Below are 19,452 nucleotides of genomic sequence, written 5' to 3' on the forward strand. Positions count from 1 at the left end.
TGAAGTTGCTTTCATGTGTGCCAAACAAAGACAGTATCTTCCCTGGGAAAAGCCAAAGGCAGCAGCTTGTCACAAACAAGGAGCACTCGTGGGTCACAGGCAGGGAAAGGCACAGCCATGCAGCTCAATATGATTCTATAAATATTTATGAGGAGCAATTAAGTATTAATAAATTGAAAAGGTAAAAGAACAGTCCATTGTCAGCCTAAATCAAGAAAACTGTGCCAGCAAGCATTTTTCCAGGCAACATCTGCCACTTCCAGGGTTCAGCATGGGCCAGGCACCACTCCAGGCAGGCAAACCAGATGCAGATCCTGTTTTGGGGAAGCTCTAGGTGAAACCTCACTGAGGCAAACTGAGCTGTGCTAGTTGGCCTCAGGCAGGTCAACAGAGCAGGGCTCAGCACACTGCATGTATTTAGTGTGGATGCTGGGTGCCAAGGGGCACCTTGTCCTGCTGAAGCACAGCTCTCCTGCACCACAGGAGCTGATGCCCAGCAGAGGTGCAAGAGCCACAGCCCAGCTGTGACAGCCACATGCAGGTGACAGCTGAGACACACCTGTAACATTCACATTCTCTAGACAGAGACACATAATTCTGTCTCTCAGGAAAAGCACAGAGAGAAGAAGAGAAAAGAGTATCTCTGCTCCTTTTTTTCCCCATGTGGAATGTGGTGTGGAGATTGTTTACCTGCAGTGATGGCTGGGTTGGGTTCTGGTGAAGGTTGTTTGGGGTCAGTGACCAATGGGATCCAGCTGTGGCTCGGGCTCTCAGCACAGTCACAAGTTGCAGTTAGATAGGTAAGTAAGAAATGAGTATGTAGAACAGTATACTATCTGTTTAAATAGTATATTAATGTATTACAGTATAGTTTTAATAAAGCTATCCTTCAGCCTTCTGATCTGGAGCCAGACATCATCATTTCTTCCCTGAGTCGGGGTCCACTGCATTTTTTACTGCTAAAGCCTTCCTTCTATTTCCAGGGTAAAGGCACCTCACCATGCCCTCTCTTATGGCTAAAACAAGATTGCCTTTGAAACTTCATACTAATTCCCTTACAGACACTGAGGCTAAATATTTACTTTTATGAATCAGTGTTGCTTCAGTGGTATGATTGGTGCCCTGTTATATAAGGGTAACATCTCCAATTTTCCCACAACTAACAACAGGTTTAGAATACTTTCCAAAATATCTCACTAATAATTTTCCAGGGTAGAAACAAGTGATGTGTGCTGTGATGGCTGACCAGTAGAGGGAGTCGGGATACTGCTGCCAAACAAAAATCCAAAATTCAGAATCTTTCAAAGGATGCCATGAAAACACAACCCAGCTCCATTTTTCCTTCTTCCTCCACTGATGATTACTAACTTACATTAAGGGAAGCAAGAAGTGAACTCCTAAGTTGTGTGTTTTAGTTCTAATATTAATAAAAACCTGAATTCAAATCACTGGAGAACTTTTTCAAGGCACTAAGTCTTCTTTTTTTTTGATGGGTGTTTTCTGTTTGTTTGTTTTTATATCAAGTGAAACACTGATGTGGGTAGTAAAGAAACAGACCCAGGAAAGACAAATACCCATTAGAGAAGATTCATGGACACTGAATGTTTCAGAGCTGTGTTTTCAAAGTACAAACTGATACAAAGTCCTGAGCTACTGGGCAATAAGTAATTTATACCTTCAAAACTAAAATGCAAGGAACAGTTTAGAAAATTTATTTGACCATCCTTATTGGGCTAATTCTACATCATGTACTTATTCTGCTGTTTTAGGCAAATAAAAAAAGCTGTTCTATTTTCATATTCCATACATGTTTGTGCACCAGCCACACCAATCAAACTGAATGACCATCATGTGTTTCGAGGACACTGATGGTGGCACACGAAAACAGGCTGCCAGCTAAAGAACTAAACAGAAATACTGAACAGAAGTATTTAAAAGACCTCCTAACAGTGCAGGCCAAGATAGCATTCAGCTCTCCCTTTTTAGTCTTTTCTTAAATAGTTCTGCAAAACCTGCTAAGTTGGAAACTAGTGCCCATGCTGGAAGAGCAGTCCTGCTTTACAGTATTACGACTTTATAAATTAAAAGTAATGTATTAAATGTAATAATGCAAAGTCAAAAAAAAATGCAGTTTAGAGGGGGAAAAAAGGCTCCTCATCAGCAATACAAACTTAAGATTTGGTCCATATTTATTGTATACTACAGTCTGAATGAGCAACTCCAGACTTCCCTTCTACCACCACTGCTTTCAAATACCTGGAGAAGAAGACTGAGACTATGACTCCATGATCACAGACCTTGCTGTCCTCCAGCTGCAATCCATGACAATCATTAGGGATGTCAAATAAGACAGGGATTTTGGTGAAGTGCTGGTGGAAGGTTTTCCATCACCATTAAATTACCAGTTCTCCTTTATGGTGAAAACTCACAAGGCTCACTCACTCCAGGTGTTACCTCACACTGGCTCACCACCTGGAGAGGAAACTCTCACTTCTTGACATTAATTGCATTTTCTCAACGCAGCTCCAGCAATGAAAATTGGTATATGCCACGATGTCATCCATCGAGAGATCTGGAGACTCCAAAAGGAATCAGTGGCCTGTCCCAATGCCCTCAAGATTAACTGGTAAATGGAATAAAGAACAATCTAATTTCAACAGTGACCAGGCTCAAGCCTTTGACCCAGGTCAAAGTGCAGGCTGTGGGTCACGGCCACTGCAGATACCAACTCCCAGCACAGTGTGAGGAAAAAAATATCTTCTGGAATGAACAGGAGGCCAACAGTCTTTGAGAAGAGCTGAAGAGTGACCGTGAGTCCCATCATCCTAAATCTGATTTTTCAGGTAAACTAAACTTTTTACTCAAGAGCTGACAGTCATCCTCTCTTTCAGGCAGAAGAAAGGAAATACTGCAGAACTCTACCCCCCCTAAGATAGTGAAAAAGTCAATGTAGATTTTCCACCTTGCAGGTCATAGCACTCAATCCAGCACTATATACAATTACCTGATACACAAGATGGTTCTGTGAATGTTTTGGGACTGAGTATCTGTTACATGGATGCCTCTGACTGTAGAAATCTGAGGTCTGAGTAGTACATTCAAGACCAAAATTACTAAGTGGGCTTAGTTAAGTCAGAATTCCAGCATCTTTACAAGGAAAAATACACTGAAACAGCAAAAAAACTAAGCAAGCAAAAAAATACCAATTGCAAAATCCAGGAAACAAAGAAAGCCACAGCTTTCTACCACACTGCAGAACAGATTAGTCTGTTTCTATAGCAGGCAGCTAATGCCTTCTTCTGGCACACAAACTCTTCAGACAGAGCCAAGAGTCTAGCAGATGATTTACTGATTAAATGCAAAATAAGAAGCTGAAAACAAAAATTTTCTGGAGAATGTAATAATTTGCATAATTAAGCCATCCATTTGAGTTCTAAGCTGTCTTAGTATATCAAGAACAAGCTTATAGCACCTGGGCACTCTTTAGCTGTTGCACAAGGATCTTACACCAAATGTCTTTATGAAGACTCAGGTAACCATGAAGAAGCCAATATAAATTTGGGCTCATCTGAAATTTTTGTTTTTAAATAGAGATTTTGAGTGCAAACCAAATTACATCCCCTCTTTCTGTTCTGCTAGGATGTCTTCCCCCAACTCCTCCTCTGGCAGAACATGAAAGACACAGTTGAAACAATATAGTTTTGTACAGTTAAAGCACAGCACAATGGCAGGACTTCTTTTCAAGAGATCAAATTTCATTTAACACTCAGGAAACACTCATTTGAAAAATAAATGAACTGCAAGTAAAGGCAGACTGAAAGGAGAATACTCACTTGTAGCGTAGTGTCGAAAACAACAAGCTTAGAGCTTGTTGGAACAATGTCATAACACTTGTGTGACCTCATGAATCGCACATAAATGTCACTTTCCGATTCTTCAAGTGCTGCAAGTAAAAACATTGTGTTGTTTTATTTAAGTAACCTTAAAAAAAGAGAAGTAAAAAAACATGCCAAATCAACTGAACACCGCTTGTGCAGAAGGACGACCCTAAAGCAAAAGTCAAAATCACACTTTCAGATCTGGGCACACAGTCATAGGTTTGCACTTTGCATTTCCGACTCATCTTTCCTTTCAGATTAAATGTAACAAAGACAAAATGCACTGCTCTCCTTTGATGAGATGCTGAAGAGTTATATTCTTAAAAAAAAAAAATCAAAAAAAAATTTTTTTTTCCCCCCCCTCTAACAGCAACCTACTGGAACATGCATCTCAACACTATCATAGACAGAGGAAGAAACGCTAACGCCTTAAATTACTATTTCTTGAATCTTTACCACTACATGTTTCACTTTTCACATAGGAATTTTCTAAAGAGGCAGCAGGAAAGTTGTGTAATCAGCTCCATTCTCTTCAAGCTACAAAGAGCATCACAACTCCAAAACTTTGTTTATACAACCAGGATCTACATGGCTGAAACGGTTTTAGTGCTGCATGTCTGTAGCAAGGACATGCAGTCCCATCCATATTACCTTTTATTTTCTTTGCATTTGTTCAGATGAATGTGCATACAATGCTCAGATCTGCTCAGGTACATTAACTTTTTTCTTTTTTAAACAGTTTGGCTTTCCATTCTTTCCAGCAGGCACCTAGAACCTGGTCAAGGATAATCCCTCCATCAGAGATGTACCCTTTAGACCCTGTAATAATTGTACAGAAACTTGGACATATATTATACTTTTGAAGAGCACAATAAAAAAAGACAACAAATTCAAAAATCCCCTTGAAATACCTACTGACCATTAAAGAACTTCATAGTGGGAAGTTAAAAATTCAAAATACTCATTTACTAGATTTGCTCAGAATCAGTTATCTTGCTCTGGATAAATTATTTGTCATTCCGCCAAATGGCTCAGCACAGCCTTCTTTAGTTCAAATTTACAGAAGCAAAGCTGGATCTCCCCTGCAAGTGGCTGCTCCAGGATCCAGCATCTTCTACACATTGAAGAAGTCCTTAATTTTCTACTCACATTACTCTTAAAATAAATAAATAATCATTAAATCTAGTCTTTAGAAAGTTAGGGTTGCTTCTACAATCCTAAGTGCAGTTCCAAGACTCCTTATTTACTTCAATCTCAAATTTGTAGACAATTAAGATCCTATAGGTGGAAACAAGCATAGGAACACTGCAAATTCCACAAAGGAACAGTGGAATCACCACCCCTGGACATGTTCAAAAAATGTGTGGATGTGGTACTTGGGGACATGGGATGGTGAACACAGTGTTACCAGTTGGACTTGATGATCTTAAGAGGTTTTTTTCCAATCTAAATGATTCAATAATTCTATAAACCACAAAACAACCAGCTGAAAAAAATTCTCAGAGCACATCATGGCTCCACAGGGTCTTGCCAACTCACTAACAATTTTTAAATGTATCAGGATAAGCACAATAACTGTGAGCAAGAACAATTTAATCAGGGGAGGTTGTTCATGGCAGCCACAACCAGGAACTCTTACCAGCACAGTGAAGGTGTGCCCATAAACCCTCCTCTTACTTACCACACATTCCCACCCTCCAAACACAACCTTCAAGTGGACCTGAACAATCCTCACCCAGAGGCAAAGGAATGGTTAGATGTTATCTCAAAGGAAAAGGAATGGTTAGGCAAAGGAATGGTCAGATGCTGCTGTCTTCCAGTGCAGGGGAGACACCACAAAGGGACTGCTTCCCTTTAATTTTAACTGAAAAGTTACAATTAAAAATATTAAGAAGCATGAGGCAGCCATCTGTGATATAGCTAGGAAACTCTAGCAGGATCTGGACAAGAATCCAATGTCCAGCTGGAACTGAGGTTTATTTCTAGAGAAGATCCTTATAGTATAAGTAAGCACAATGCACCACTTCATTAGTTACTAACTAAACATACAAAACATCTGATTTAAAACAGCACTGATTTAACTCACATGTCCTACACAACTCCATCCAGTGCCTGTTGGAAAGGGTATTTAAGACCTTCTAACAGCTTCAGCTACCTGGGAATACTCAACAGCTGCCAGAGCCCAATTCTTTGTACAGGTATTGTGTATTATGTATATATTATGTACATACACAACTGTTCAATGGAGAAAAAGGTCTCCCAAACCTAAGGCTCAGCACATCTCGGGGATGCACTCACACCCATCTTTCCTGCACAGCACAACTGCACAGGGCATAATCCCCTTTACAGTTTCTCTCCCCTTCCAGAGGACAAACTTCCTGCTTTGGTTTGTATCCAAGCACTACTGTGCTGCAAATATAAGTGATCAAATAAGAACACCCTCATCTCCATGAGGATATTTCTACTTTATTATCCAATTCATTTCTTGTTCTGGTCTTATTTGTTTTCCCAGTAACTGTCCATTCATTCTGAAGCCTCTGCAGCACCTGCCAAGCAATGCTTCCTTTGGATGGACATGGGTAGATCCCTCCTGGCCTGACTTACAACCTCCTCAGTCTCTGCACGTCATCTCTGACCTGCACCCGAGATCATCTGCCCTGCATGCAGGAGATGTGAGCACAGAACTGCCTCCAGCCAAACCTCAGCTCATCATCTGGAAATCAGCTGGCTCACAGAGCAGACTCCCAGCAAGAGGCATCTGAATCTAGTGCAGGACTGGGGAGGAGAAAAATTCATTAATAAGTAGCTGAATGAGTATTTCTGTGGGGTGTGCACTCATGCAAGCTTATCTGCTGAAGATCATCCGGAAGTTATTTTGCCAAGTGGACATTGCCCATGTGCACCCCCCTCCCCCCACAACACAGGTGAAGGCAAAAATATCCAAATTTCCAGTGGTGTTTTTTATGATTTTTAATAGAAAATAAAGAGAAGTCACCTGGAAGGTTACAAATAAACCCTTTCAGACAGTTTAACACCTGAAGTTGAGCACTTTGTCATACAGGCTTTTACAGAGTAAATTCTCTGCATTGGCCTTTTATTTGTTCCTACTGTAAAGATCCTTTAAAGAGTAGAAGATCAATCTATTTGTAGTTCTGCCACTCTGCTTCTCAATCTTATTCACCAAAATGATTTTTACTTTCTTCTTTTCTCACACCCTCCACTATAACTTGAGACATGATTTTGTTTTTTATTTCAGCCAGTAGATGTTATTTACAAGCTCATCATAGCTCTTTTTTTTTTTTTTTTTTGGACAGATTAATTATTCAACAATACTGACTCAGAGATTGCAGTGGCACTCAGTACGAAGCATAATTCTTTATTCAGAGAGCTCTAAGGTATAACTATCATCTGAATATTCAGGAATGACACAGAAACTTCTGCAGCATTGCTGCAGCCATTTCCTCAGAGATCTGCTGAACAGATGCCTTCAGTTCCACTCATGCCTTTGCCACCATGCAGGGTGCTTTCCTCTCAGAATTTCAAGGCCTTCTTCAAAAGCAGAAAAAAAGAAGAGAGAAAAAACAAAAAAAAGAAAAGCCTGCAGATGGAGAAAAGGAATATAACGTCAACACTTATGGAAAAGCTTCCAAATACTGCAACATAAAAACCTAGAGAAGTTCCTCAGAAGTGTCTATTGCAAGCCACAGGCTGCATTTCTGGGCTGTGCTCTTGTGCCCAACAAAATCCTGGACCACAAGTGCTTCCTAATCTCCACAACATCAGGACCTTTCCCTATAATATTTTATGTTTCAGCTGTATTATGCTCCTGGTATCCAGTCATATTTCAAGTGGACTCATAGGTTCCAGGAGTATTTGAAAGAAAGACACAGGTTCCACTGAGGCTGGGTTCTCTCACCTTCTTTAAAATGTTAATTCCACGCCACATGCAGCTCTCCATAGCACCCCTGTCCTCATGGTTAGATTGAGGGCTGGGACCTCTGGCAGCTCTCAATCATTTGAAGAACTCAAACTTATGAACCTAAACCTTGTTACTAACCTAAACAACTGCTAGTATAACTGACTTCTCAAAGTTTCATGTGAAATTAACGGCCAGATTTTAAGAAGGCCCTTTAAAAAGGAAAAAGCAGCAGAGAGCACTATATAAAATTTACACTCAGCTAACTGCCTAGCCTGGTGAACAGCTTGGAGGAAGACAAAAACCATAAATATACACAGCAATTGCACCATTCTGCCTGATTTTTTAATAAGAATCAGTATGAAATCTGTACAACTTGAAAAGCTTAAGAGTTCTCTTAGAGCAGCAGAAGCTGAGCTAAGCACTCCCAGCACTACTTTTCACCCTGACTACTATTGGCATAATCATCTCCCCTCAGCCAGATCCAACAGATAAAAGGAAATGGGGAAGTAGAAATGTAGTTTTGTGATGTTCTCATTTGTACTAAACAACCTGGTTAGGGGAAAATACATTTTATTTTCTGTTACTGCACATAGATATCTATGTACTGCAAGGGCACTGCAAGCCATACTTTTATTTTAAAAGTTGCATGATATGCTGAATATCACATTTCAGATGCCAGAGAATGAAAATATTAAAGACCAAAGATTTTTTTTTTTCATAGCAATGTTTACTATGGAACTGATCCAACAGCAATACATTAAGTCAAATTTATTAGTGTATTTACACTGATAAACTTTATTGAAAGGTGCTATGTCAAAGTACTCTATACTACATTCTTATATGTATATATAAATCCACACACATATTTATATATCTCCTGCCTTTTCCTTACACTAGAAGGACAATGACAGCACCCACAGCAAAGATCAGCTGAGCTGTGCCAAATGCTGCCAGAAGACACCAAGGTGAGCAATCACTTCAATAAGCCAGGACAAGTTACTCTCTCCCTGTCCTGTTAGAGATAACCCTTGGCAGAGAATATAACAGGTAAAAGACATCATTAACCTTGCAAATTGTTCTTCTGACAGCAGCTTTATCTGAAAGCTGTCACCAAAATTGGCTTTAAAGTTTCTGATAACTTCTGGTCTGATTTTACTGAAGGAGTTCCTTAATATCCTTGAAAACCTCCCACACAGCTTTCCCAGTGCTGTAGGAGTTCCAGCATAAGTCACTGAACACAGATCTGGAAAAAGACATCCACAATGAATGCAGTTCATCCACTCCAAGAGCAACAGTGACACCACTCACAGGGAACCATAAACTACTCCTCACCACCAAGCCCTGGAACACAGCTTTCAAGGGAAATAGAGGCATCTGAATGAAGCAGGGTTTCAAGAATAATGTTCTGGGAATCAAATGTCCAGGTAGGATTTGATCAGCATTCCTCAGCAAAGGGACAGACAGGAACAGATTCTGCAGTTGTTGTGCACAGGACATTGCTGTGATCACAAGCAACAGGTTTACTTCAGCCTACCTTCTGCAAGACAAATTTTTAGCAGGTTTTTAGCTAGGTTTGAATGCTTCACAAATTAAAATGTACATGGTATATCCAGTGAAAAGCTTGGGAACCAAGGAACTGGCAGAGAAATACAAGAAACTACAATTTTGTACAGAATCACACAGTAAGGGAGCATGACTGCTCAGTCTGCTGAGCTGTCTGCTAAAGAGCCAAGAACACTGGACAAGAAACCAGATACCAGAAGCTGAATCAATGTCAGCCTTGGTAGGAAGGGAATACTAACATAGTTTAACAAGGCCAAGCAGAGGAGAAAAGAAGCACTGTTGTTGTGCTGTATCATTTGATTTCTGTTTATTCATGAGGAAACTTCTATCAGAATAAGAAAAAAACACCACCAAAATAACCACCCATGTAATCAGCTATAGGGTATGACTAAGTGGTAAAAAAAGACAGAAAAAAAAAAAAAAGCAGCAAGAGATGGTCACAAGAATACCTATTCTATATGGCAGGAGAGAAATCACAGAACTAGAGAATATCCTGACTTGGAAAGGACTCACAAGGATCAGAGCCCAGCTCTTGCCTCTACACAGGACAACCCCAAAAGTTTTAGAACATGCTTAACAAAACTTTGTCACAGAGATGGCAGCCAAGACTAGCAATGTACTTCTTCCAGTTATACAGGGGAAAAACAAACAGGTTTACAGTCCAATATATAGGAAATAATATGACAGTGATAGAAGTTGACAACTCCATCACAAGCTGAAAGGCTTTTGAATGCAAGGAACAGGAGGAAAGGATGTAGAGACAGAAACAAGACTTTATTTTTCTGTCTGAGAACTGCAAAGAGCTTTAAAATGTTCTGGAAGACCACACATTGAAATTCCACAGTAGCATTATTCAGGCAGCCACGGGCTATAGGGCATGGATGCTGCAGATTGAACATTTCCCACCCTCATCTAAAGGAATGCCTGAGCTGGCAGATAAAGATTACAGCAAGTTTACAGATGTAATAAACTCTGATACAAAGAAGTGATAGGAAATGTATCTAGAGATCACTATCAGGAGCTTCTTCAGTGTTCCAAGACTAATTTAATTGTATATTACAGCATGGATATATGTGACAGAAAAAAAGGACTTTAAAAAGAAGTGTGAGCACATAGGAACAACAATAGTTAGTGAGCTCTCCCTTGCTAACTGCACTTCATCCTGCAAATAGGAAGAGGGTCTAGAGGCACAGAAAATAAGAGAGAACAGGAACATGAACAGATAAGTAACAATGAATAGAGAAGTAAATGTGCTGTCTTGCTGCTCAGGTCTTCAGACAAAGGTTAAACCTTCTAATAACAGTAATGAGCTAAAAGAAATCAGAACACATCTTTAAGAACTGTACTCAGAACTGCTTATGACACTTCCAAACATAACCTTCACTACTGTGTGCATCTACCTTTTTTTATTTTTTTTTTTGCACATATTTTCTTGTGTTTTCTGAATTTTAAAGTCAGTGCAACTGTTCAGTCACTTTGGATCACCAAGGTAATTGAGATGTTTTCTCCCCTTGTCACAAGGAGTTGCTTCATGCAGAGACAGCAGGTTATTATGTGTGTAAACAGGAGTCACCCTAGCTAAAAGCAACCATTCCTGAACTCTGCAAGTTCATGAAGGAGAAGATATAAGATATACCAGTCTACAGGAAAGCCAAACAAATTCAAGCCCAGTCAGAATTCTTAGGAGTGTATTGAAGCAAGTTATTAAAACCAGTGTATTTAAAAGCACCTACAAAAGCAGCTCATCAAAAGCAAAGAAAAAAGCCAACACAGCTGTGTCAGAACAGTTCAGACTAACCAATTTTTACTCAGAATATAAAATTATCAACTGGATGAAAAAGAAAGAAGACACAAAAATAATATTAAAAAAATCACAGTATGCTTGAGACACTAATTTTAAAGCAAGCATGACTATCACTGCACGAGGAGAAGACAGAGTAGAGTCACTCCATGGCAGCTGCCTAACAAGCAATCCCAGCTGCAGCAAAAGTGGTAATATGGTTTTTTCCCAGTGGGTTTGCAAGACTGGATGACAACTGTGTGTTCTTAACAAGACATGGACTCAAATTCAAACTATTTCCCAAGCTGGAACATTTGCAAGGCCCACCTCATGCAAATCAGGTAGTGCAGAATGGCATGCAAGCTCTGCAGAACTTGACATTTCTACAGCTCACCCTGGAAGTGTTTTTACCAGCAGTTTGATACTTTTACAGTGGAGTATCAGGGGATCGAGACTGCATTTTATTCAACATTCTCTTTAGTGACCTTCAAAACAGGAACAGACCACACTTCAAAGAGCTTGCAGTAAGAGTTTGAAATGGTTGCAAGACTTAAAACTTCACAATATCTTCAGACTGAATTTAGAAGTGGATTGGAGATAATACAATTTTTCAGGAAATACCAAAATCTGAAAGAAACACTGAACTGGAAGAGTGCAAATTATGGAGTAACTAAACACCACCACTAGTGAGAGAGAAGTACCTTGTTATTAACTTAATTTGCTACAGGAGAAGTAAAGAAGAAAAGGCAGTTTGCTTAAGCAAAACAATAGGCAAACAAAAAATAATAAAAAAAAAACCAAAACACAACAAACCACCACAGGTGCTGGAGAGCTATTAATGCATTCCACAAGCTGGTTAGACAGAACAAAACCTCAGGACACTGTACAACCTCCTTCCTTTAAAGGTCCTAAACATGGAATGAGACAAATGTTTTCAAAAGCACATCCTGCTTAGAACAAAATACTTCTTAATGCTTGACAATACTTCAAAAGATCCACTTTTCTGGTCTTGAGGTTTAGATACCTACATGTCTTCAAATTCCAGCAGTACCTAAGACTTGTGAGAGAAAACTGATACAAACAGTTGTTTGAAACAATGAAAGGTTTGGATTGTGTTGCAGTCTTACATTCACAGCACGCTTCAAAATCCTGCCCTGAATTTTGTTCCTCTTTATTGGTGTTAGTTAAGTCCTGGTAACTGGGCTAAGTTAACACTTTTGTTTTACTGTAGCTCTCCACTGGCAGTGTGGATAAGCAAATGATTATTGTGAGATTTGAGACAGACAAGAAAAAATGATGGGCAGCTTAAGAAACTCCACATTCCTGAGCTAATCATAGTAACTCTGAAGTTCCTTGTCCAGGCAGGCAGAGAAACTTATTTGTGTACAAGCAAGAGCTGCCTTGTTTAGAACCTTACTGGTAAATAGTATCATAAGCCCAACTGAATCCTTTTGAAAAACACTTTTGAAACAGCTCTGTATCTCTTAAATCAACTGTTGGTCAAAGGTGTACCTTGAGAAAAGCATCACTGTGGTTTTGTGAATAAAGGTAGCAACTTCAGCCTGCAACCTTAATGCTGCTAGGATTTTCACCACAACAAAGAATAAGCTGACCTGAAGAATTTTCTAAACCATGTTCAAGTTTTTCCCTTGACAACAGGCACTACCATTTTTCCCTAAGCATCCCAAACAAAGATCTAAATTAAGATGTCGCCTGTCTGGAATGTGGGCCTGCTCTTCAATATTGCGAGACATGAAACGCAAGAAACTAAAAATGGTATTAAACTTCTGAATATTAATATCAGCAACCACTCTGCAGAGCTGGATTCAAGGGAAGTTTAAGGTATGTGATTAATGAGAGAATAAGCCAGCCTGTATCTCTGCTGCAAGATTAGTAAATAATTTGAATTTTTGCTGTATCTTTAAAATAAGCCAAAGTCTTACTAGATACACAGTTTTCACAAACCTTTAAAAAAGAAATAGTCATTTAAGTCTTCTAGGAATCAGTTTAAGATCAAACCTAATCATGCAGCTTAACCAAAACATTAATCATACAACAAGCATTTTCAAAGTAAGGACACAGCACCTTCACAAGCTGCAGCCACATCCCTACTGAACAGGGCAAATATTTAATCTGGAGGCAATCTTCCACTGAAGACTAAACCCAAAGGATCAATGCTTTAAGGAAGAAATAGTTTTTTTAAGACTTCAGCCACAAGGACTTTGGACTATGTTTGCTGGAGAAACAGTTTTGTGAGGTCTAATAAATTGCTGGTCTCAAATCCTGAATAATTACTTACAACACCTTAAGTTGAAGCTTTTAATAATTAGGTATTTACATTTTCATTTCTCTCTAGTTTGCCCTTGCACATTTCTTCTCCTTCCCTCCCTATGCATGCCAACACCTTCTGAACAGCTATTATTGGCATTTCTTATAAAAATTTATGAATCTGTACTCATACTTTAATAGACTATCAAGTGTTCTGTTCCAATACACCACTTAGGAGATTTACCTACAGCAGGTGTAGCTTGAAGCTACACAGAAAAAGAACCAAGAGCTCCGTAACTCAAGCAGGTGACATCCAACACCCATTCAATGTATTCAGAAACAGTTTTCTGGAACCCATTTTACAGGTATTAATGATTTTTTTTCTCTATACCACAGATAAACTGCAACACTTCCCAAAGATGACCTTCCTCTGAGCTGACTTTGTCTATACAGAGTAGCACTGGAGTTTTTGAGGGGCTCTTGTTGCCTTATTTTTGTTTTTCCAGGAACTGACTCAAAATCATACTAGGGAAATCCAAGCAAGACTGTGGCAGGAGAGACCCATGCAATTGTTAGTGTAGAGCAGAGCATTCACCTTCTGCACTCTGGCATTCAGAGACTCTACCAAAGGCAGCCACACAATCCCTTGCTGTGAGTGATCATCCTCCATCCCAAACTGAGCCAAAGCATTGAATCTATCCTATAGTTCACAGTACCTAGGCTGGAAGTTAGAAAACTATTATAGGGACAGTTTATATCCATTTATTTTTGTGCCAGTGTTGCTCTTCATTTAACTTCCCTCCCTGGTGTTTACTCCCTTCCCATCCCTTTTAGGACCTTTTCATACATACAGTGTTATCACATTCTTTCTTGGTTTTCCTTTTACTGAGTTAAATGAGTAAATTCTTATGGTTTCCTCATAAATGGCCTTTTTCTTTGGCCAGCTCAGTTTGCTACCTTCTCCAGCAGCTCAGACATCTTTTTTCTCTCTGTCTTTACATCAGTATAAATTCAAAATAAACAGCAGAAATCAATGGCACAGTGTGAGGGACTGGTAGGAAAAAAAAAAACACTTTTTCATTCTATTTCTTAAAATGCCTAGCAAAAGAATGAAATACTCTGTCATAATACAAAGAGAAAAGCAAAATAATATAATAATATTGTAAAAAATCCAATCAAACAAACAAAAAAACCCCACAATAAACCACCCCAACACAACTTATAAAACACCCTAAAAAGACAAAAAGAAAATCAAATCACAAGTAAAACCAGTGGTCTGTAGCACAGGAAAATTGCTTTTAGACAAAATGTAGGCGTACCATTAACCTCTGCCACAGTCAAAATTGGTAAAATCACCCAACTGGTTCACTGAAAGTAAAATTCACAAAAAAATCAGCAGAGGATAAAAGAACCTAAAACCAAAATAGCTGTATTCAAACAGTATTCAGAAGCTACCTTGAAGATATCCACAACATACTCAAAAACCTTTTAGATGTGGTCCAATCTTAGAAGGACAAGGTTATTTAAGCTTTCCAAAGTTCCACCTAGATGCCAAGCTGGATGTCTAAAAGACAAATTCGACTTTGCCTTAACATAGTTAGGCTTTTATTAAACTGCTTTGGCTTTATGTTAATCCCAGCCATTAGTGCAACCCTTCCACAGAAGGATTTTCCCCTGAATCGTCAGATTTTCCATTTGTCAGTCTTCTGAACTCACAGAAGAGCTACAGGAAAGCCCACCACAACAGGCATCCAAGGCAAACAGTCTCAGTATGGAGAGGAACATTTTGTTTAAAGATACAAGAGCTGCTCTGAAAAACAATGCCATCAGCTCCTGTACTTGCTCTGGAAATGCTGCATTTCTTCATGTTTCAGACTTAAGTACTTCCCCAAACTCATACAATGCTAACAGAGTTGTACATTCTGGAAGCTGAAAGTATTCAAATCAACAAAGTACCTGCAGACAGATCATTGCTACCCAAAGATCAAGAGCCAAACCAAGCAGCAGAACTGGTGTCAGTGTCATAAATTCAGGCACCAAACGCTGTGATCATGCACCCTCAAGTTATCAAGACCACAGTGCACATTACAAAAAGTCCAATCTTACAAAACACCCACATCTGCTGCAGATGATTAATAAGCAGAAATATTTATGATTGTTTAGCAACAGTTATATTGAGCCAACTGATGCAAATATTCTGCTGTCACTCCTGTCACACTGGCATTACTTCAGTTCAAACCAAGTCACCACCATGCAGAACTCAGCCATGCCCCAAGGCAGTAGGTTTTCCAAGAGCACTGACTTCATCGGACAAATTTAACAGCAGAGGGTATCAAACCACCAAGACAGTCATCCTGTCTCATCTGTATTGTCCTGCCTATGAAAGTGCAGGGCATTACAGAAGTCTGTTGGATAGGACATTGGAGACCATCCCCTAAGAAGTTTCTTAAGGGAAGGATTCTGTAGTGACCCTCCTCCATCCTGGTGATGCTCAGCAAAGCAGTCACAGACAAGGAACAAACAGCATTTTGGAGTCACCTACAAGGCCACACTGACATTATCACATCTTCCAGGTCTATCCTTGTCCAAGCACAAGACACTGTGAACTCAGTAACTCTAAACCAGGAAATTGAGATGATATTGGCCAAAGTCCTTGACCTCCCATCAAGCAGTGGGTTACCAGCTGTGATAGCCCCACTGTCAAACCAAGCAGCTTCTGGACAAAGGAGGCTCTGCAGGGAAGCTCTTCACAGAGTTGATGTTGTCCCTCTGGTGCACACAAAAGTGGCAGAACCAGCAGAAGTGGCTGGTAAAGGTGACTGTAAATCAGTCCTTGTCCATCAGACACTAACACATGTGCACAACCTGAAGCAGCAGTGTCATTCAGGTGTAAGAGAACACCTTGTTGTCCCAATATTTCTCAGGGGCAGCTGCTGGCCAATAATGGTTTTCACTTGGAAGATAATGTCTGCAAATCATGCAGGTGCAACCCTGGGCAGGATACAGTAAGCCCCAACACTTCCTGTAAAATGTTTTTGGCTCCCTGCAGCTTTGCCAAAGCAATTACATGGAACTGCTGCCATGGTAAGCATTTTCTAGGAAGTCTCAGCCACTTGTTTCCATAAACAAGTCGGGGAAAATACATGTTTTGACCACATTAACATTTTACAAAAGCTTTCTTATCAAGAAGCTCTTGCATCCCTCAAGACCCAAAGCAGTTTTGAAGCATGTCCTGTGTATCTTTTGCTGTACCAAAACATCACTTCCCAGATGGGTAAAGCTTAAAAATTTTTGCTTCCTGAGAAAGACTGCAAACTTTAGCTGCTAAATGGGTTATTCTCTAGTAAAGACAGAGTAGGGCTTTGCTCACTGAAAGGCTAAATACCATGTTACAAATAAGACAGTTGTATCCTCTGCAGGAGTAGGAAAACAGGACTGGACACAGTGAGCACTGGGCTGACATGAACCCCTTGCAATACTTGCACAGGATAAAGACTCATGTGTGGATCACAGGAACAACCCTCACTGAAGACAACAAAACTTCCAGTATCTTCTCTTACACTGCTCAATGAAGTTTTATACTTTTCATTATGTATCACTTTATAACTAATTTTCATCTTTAAAATATGTGGATGGAAGTTTCCTGGAGGGGAAAAAAAAATCATGTATGGTGTTCCTATATAGCCAACTGGAAGGCAAAGGACAAGTGTACCTAGGACAGTGTAGTACTCAATCACAATTTCTTGCATAAACTAATAAAGCTGAACATCTGAATACTCCAGATGTGTTGTTCTTTAACAACTTTGAAAGTACATTATATAAATGATTGTATGAAATCTATTAATAAAAATTACCATCTCTGCTTAACAACTGGTTACTATGTTCACTCTGGATTCTAAATTGTTTTGTATTAAATTTTACATATCTCCTTATCACTATCACCATGTCCCTTGGTATCTCAAAGCACATCTTGTGGGCAAAATACAGTGCCAGAGAACATCAGCTTTAACAATCACATAGTGAATGTTTATTAGAAATTAATTACAGTTGCAAAACAATGGTTTACCTTTACCACTTCCTAACCCAAGCACCTGATCCTTCAGTATTAAGAAGGAAACAAAACCCAACCTGCCTATTAACATGCCTTTTATTACAAGCTTCTTTTAATTATTTTTGGCCCCAGAGTGACATCTGTTTTCATACCTCGGCTCAGATATTCACTTGACAGCGGGTGGCTGGCAGGCAGGAAGAGCTCAAGAAACTAATTTTAATAATTCACAGTAAGAAAACCTGCAGAGCAAGGAAGGAATGACCCCAGACAACAGCAGTAGAGATGCAATTACTGGTGGAAGTCTATTTCAGGAGACAGCCAGAAAGGAGCAGGTAACAGAAGAGATGCATGATACAGAGAGAGTGAGATGAAGGCCAGAGCACTACTAGGAGAGATTCCACTCTAATGCAAACTGTTTATCCAATGTCTAAAAGCTGCTTTGTGCAACAATCCAGAGGAGTAGAGTTCAAGAGGGAGCACATCGATCCCATGATGCTGATGCTGCAACTGCTGCACACACTCTGCAGAATTCCCTTTTTCCAGACTAGGAATTGAGCATAGACACAGCAGAACCCTGCAATTAAATAAATTCACTCTGCAGAAAGCACCTCCAAAAGGGGTTTGCAGATGCTACAGGAAAGTAGCTAGTTCTGCTTTCAGCAGCCTCCACTTCAGTACTCAAGGTGAACAGAAGGAAGAGAATAACATGGAAGAGAGACTACACTGCAACAAAACTGGTTTCCAAAATAACATGCTAGAATTATACCCACTGAATCAATACACCTGACAGGCATCCATTTGCTACTCTAACTTAGTTTCTCCTCTCAGAGCACAGGTAGATGTTGGAACACAACCATTTATGGAATTCCAGCTTAACAAAATAAAGCTTGTAAGCATAAATCATTAACTAAAGTCCCTTTTCATATTAGATCTTCAGAATAATTTCTCCATGTCCTTTCCCAAGCTCATCATATAATCCATAAAAGAAAACCCAGAACCAGTCCTGACACTGATCAGAAGTAGAAATAATCTTACTACAGAAACATTATTGCACATACACTAGAGCTGAAAAGGAAAATCCATCATTTGTATGAAGATAACCAGTTTTTGATCATTTATTACATTCAGGAGAGGCCTCTCAGCACTGTATTTCAGGCTACAATGAAAAACTCCACACCCATCAACAGGTAGCTTTCACACTTTTTGAGGAAATGTGGGTAGCTCATTCCCATCCAAAGAAATACTGAGCAGGATGAGGTCATTACTCAAAATTTTCTGTTTATTTTTAAGCTGAGCATTCTTCAGTTAAAAAGAGACTCTGGACTTCTTACATGGGAGTTTTTCCTTTCCTGCTCTGACTGCTGCTTGGAGGAAGGTCCTTTAGGGAGCCCTAAATAAAATAAATATCCCTGGCCTATGCAGTTCTCCTCTGTGCACACATTGAGCCTACAGCCTGTTCCAGCTGTGGTGCCCTGGTGCTGTTTAACATCACCTCACTCACATTTAGAATTACACATCACCAAAGCAACACTATGAAGCCAGTCCCACACAGAACCAGTGCCCCACCAGTAAGAAGTTACACTGATCTTAGAGAGCTCAGCCAAATATATAAAGACGTTTTAGGCTAAAAACATGAGCAGCACTTCTCTCTGCAACAACAGCATCCTATCTAACACTGTCCATGCTAATTAAGTACAAAGTAGCTCATATACATTCTTTTTACATAATGAAAATTAAAATTGCTCTTCACTTGACACCACTGTTTTATTTAGAAGTCACACCATCAGGCCAGACCCTGCATATTTCATTAGAGTACTACATAAATCATAAATCTTTCTAGCACCATTTTTTTTTCAATTCACCCTCTTAATTAGAATCTAAATTTAATTAATGCCTTCTGTGCTTTCACATTCTCATTTGTGTAACCTTTGAGGAGAGGGACTAACAAATCCACTTCACATAGTGAATGGTATTCAGCACACATATTGAGCCT

The 19,452-nt window shown here is 39.5% G+C and overlaps 1 protein-coding gene across 12 annotated transcripts in view; it reads right to left on the reverse strand.

The window, feature by feature from the left end:
- Window positions 1-19,452, reverse strand: part of PRKAG2 (protein kinase AMP-activated non-catalytic subunit gamma 2) — a 236,458-nt gene that overhangs the window by 24,640 nt on the left and 192,366 nt on the right. For 11 of the 12 annotated variants that reach the window (XR_014953200.1, XM_085572911.1, XM_085572912.1 and 8 more), the window contains one exon: window positions 3,834-3,943. Coding sequence is in view for 11 of the 12 variants with exons in the window: in XM_085572911.1 (XP_085429037.1) it covers window positions 3,834-3,943 (110 nt within the window). In the remaining variant the exon portion in view is untranslated. Of the gene's footprint in view, window positions 1-3,833; window positions 3,944-4,529; window positions 4,654-19,452 lie in introns of all 12 variants that reach the window. The other variant, XM_085572918.1, reaches the window with a different exon arrangement.

This window comes from Lonchura striata, chromosome 2 (assembly GCF_050655825.1).
Source record: "Lonchura striata isolate lonStrDom1 chromosome 2, ASM5065582v1, whole genome shotgun sequence".
In the NCBI taxonomy this organism is placed as follows: Eukaryota; Metazoa; Chordata; class Aves; order Passeriformes; family Estrildidae; genus Lonchura; species Lonchura striata.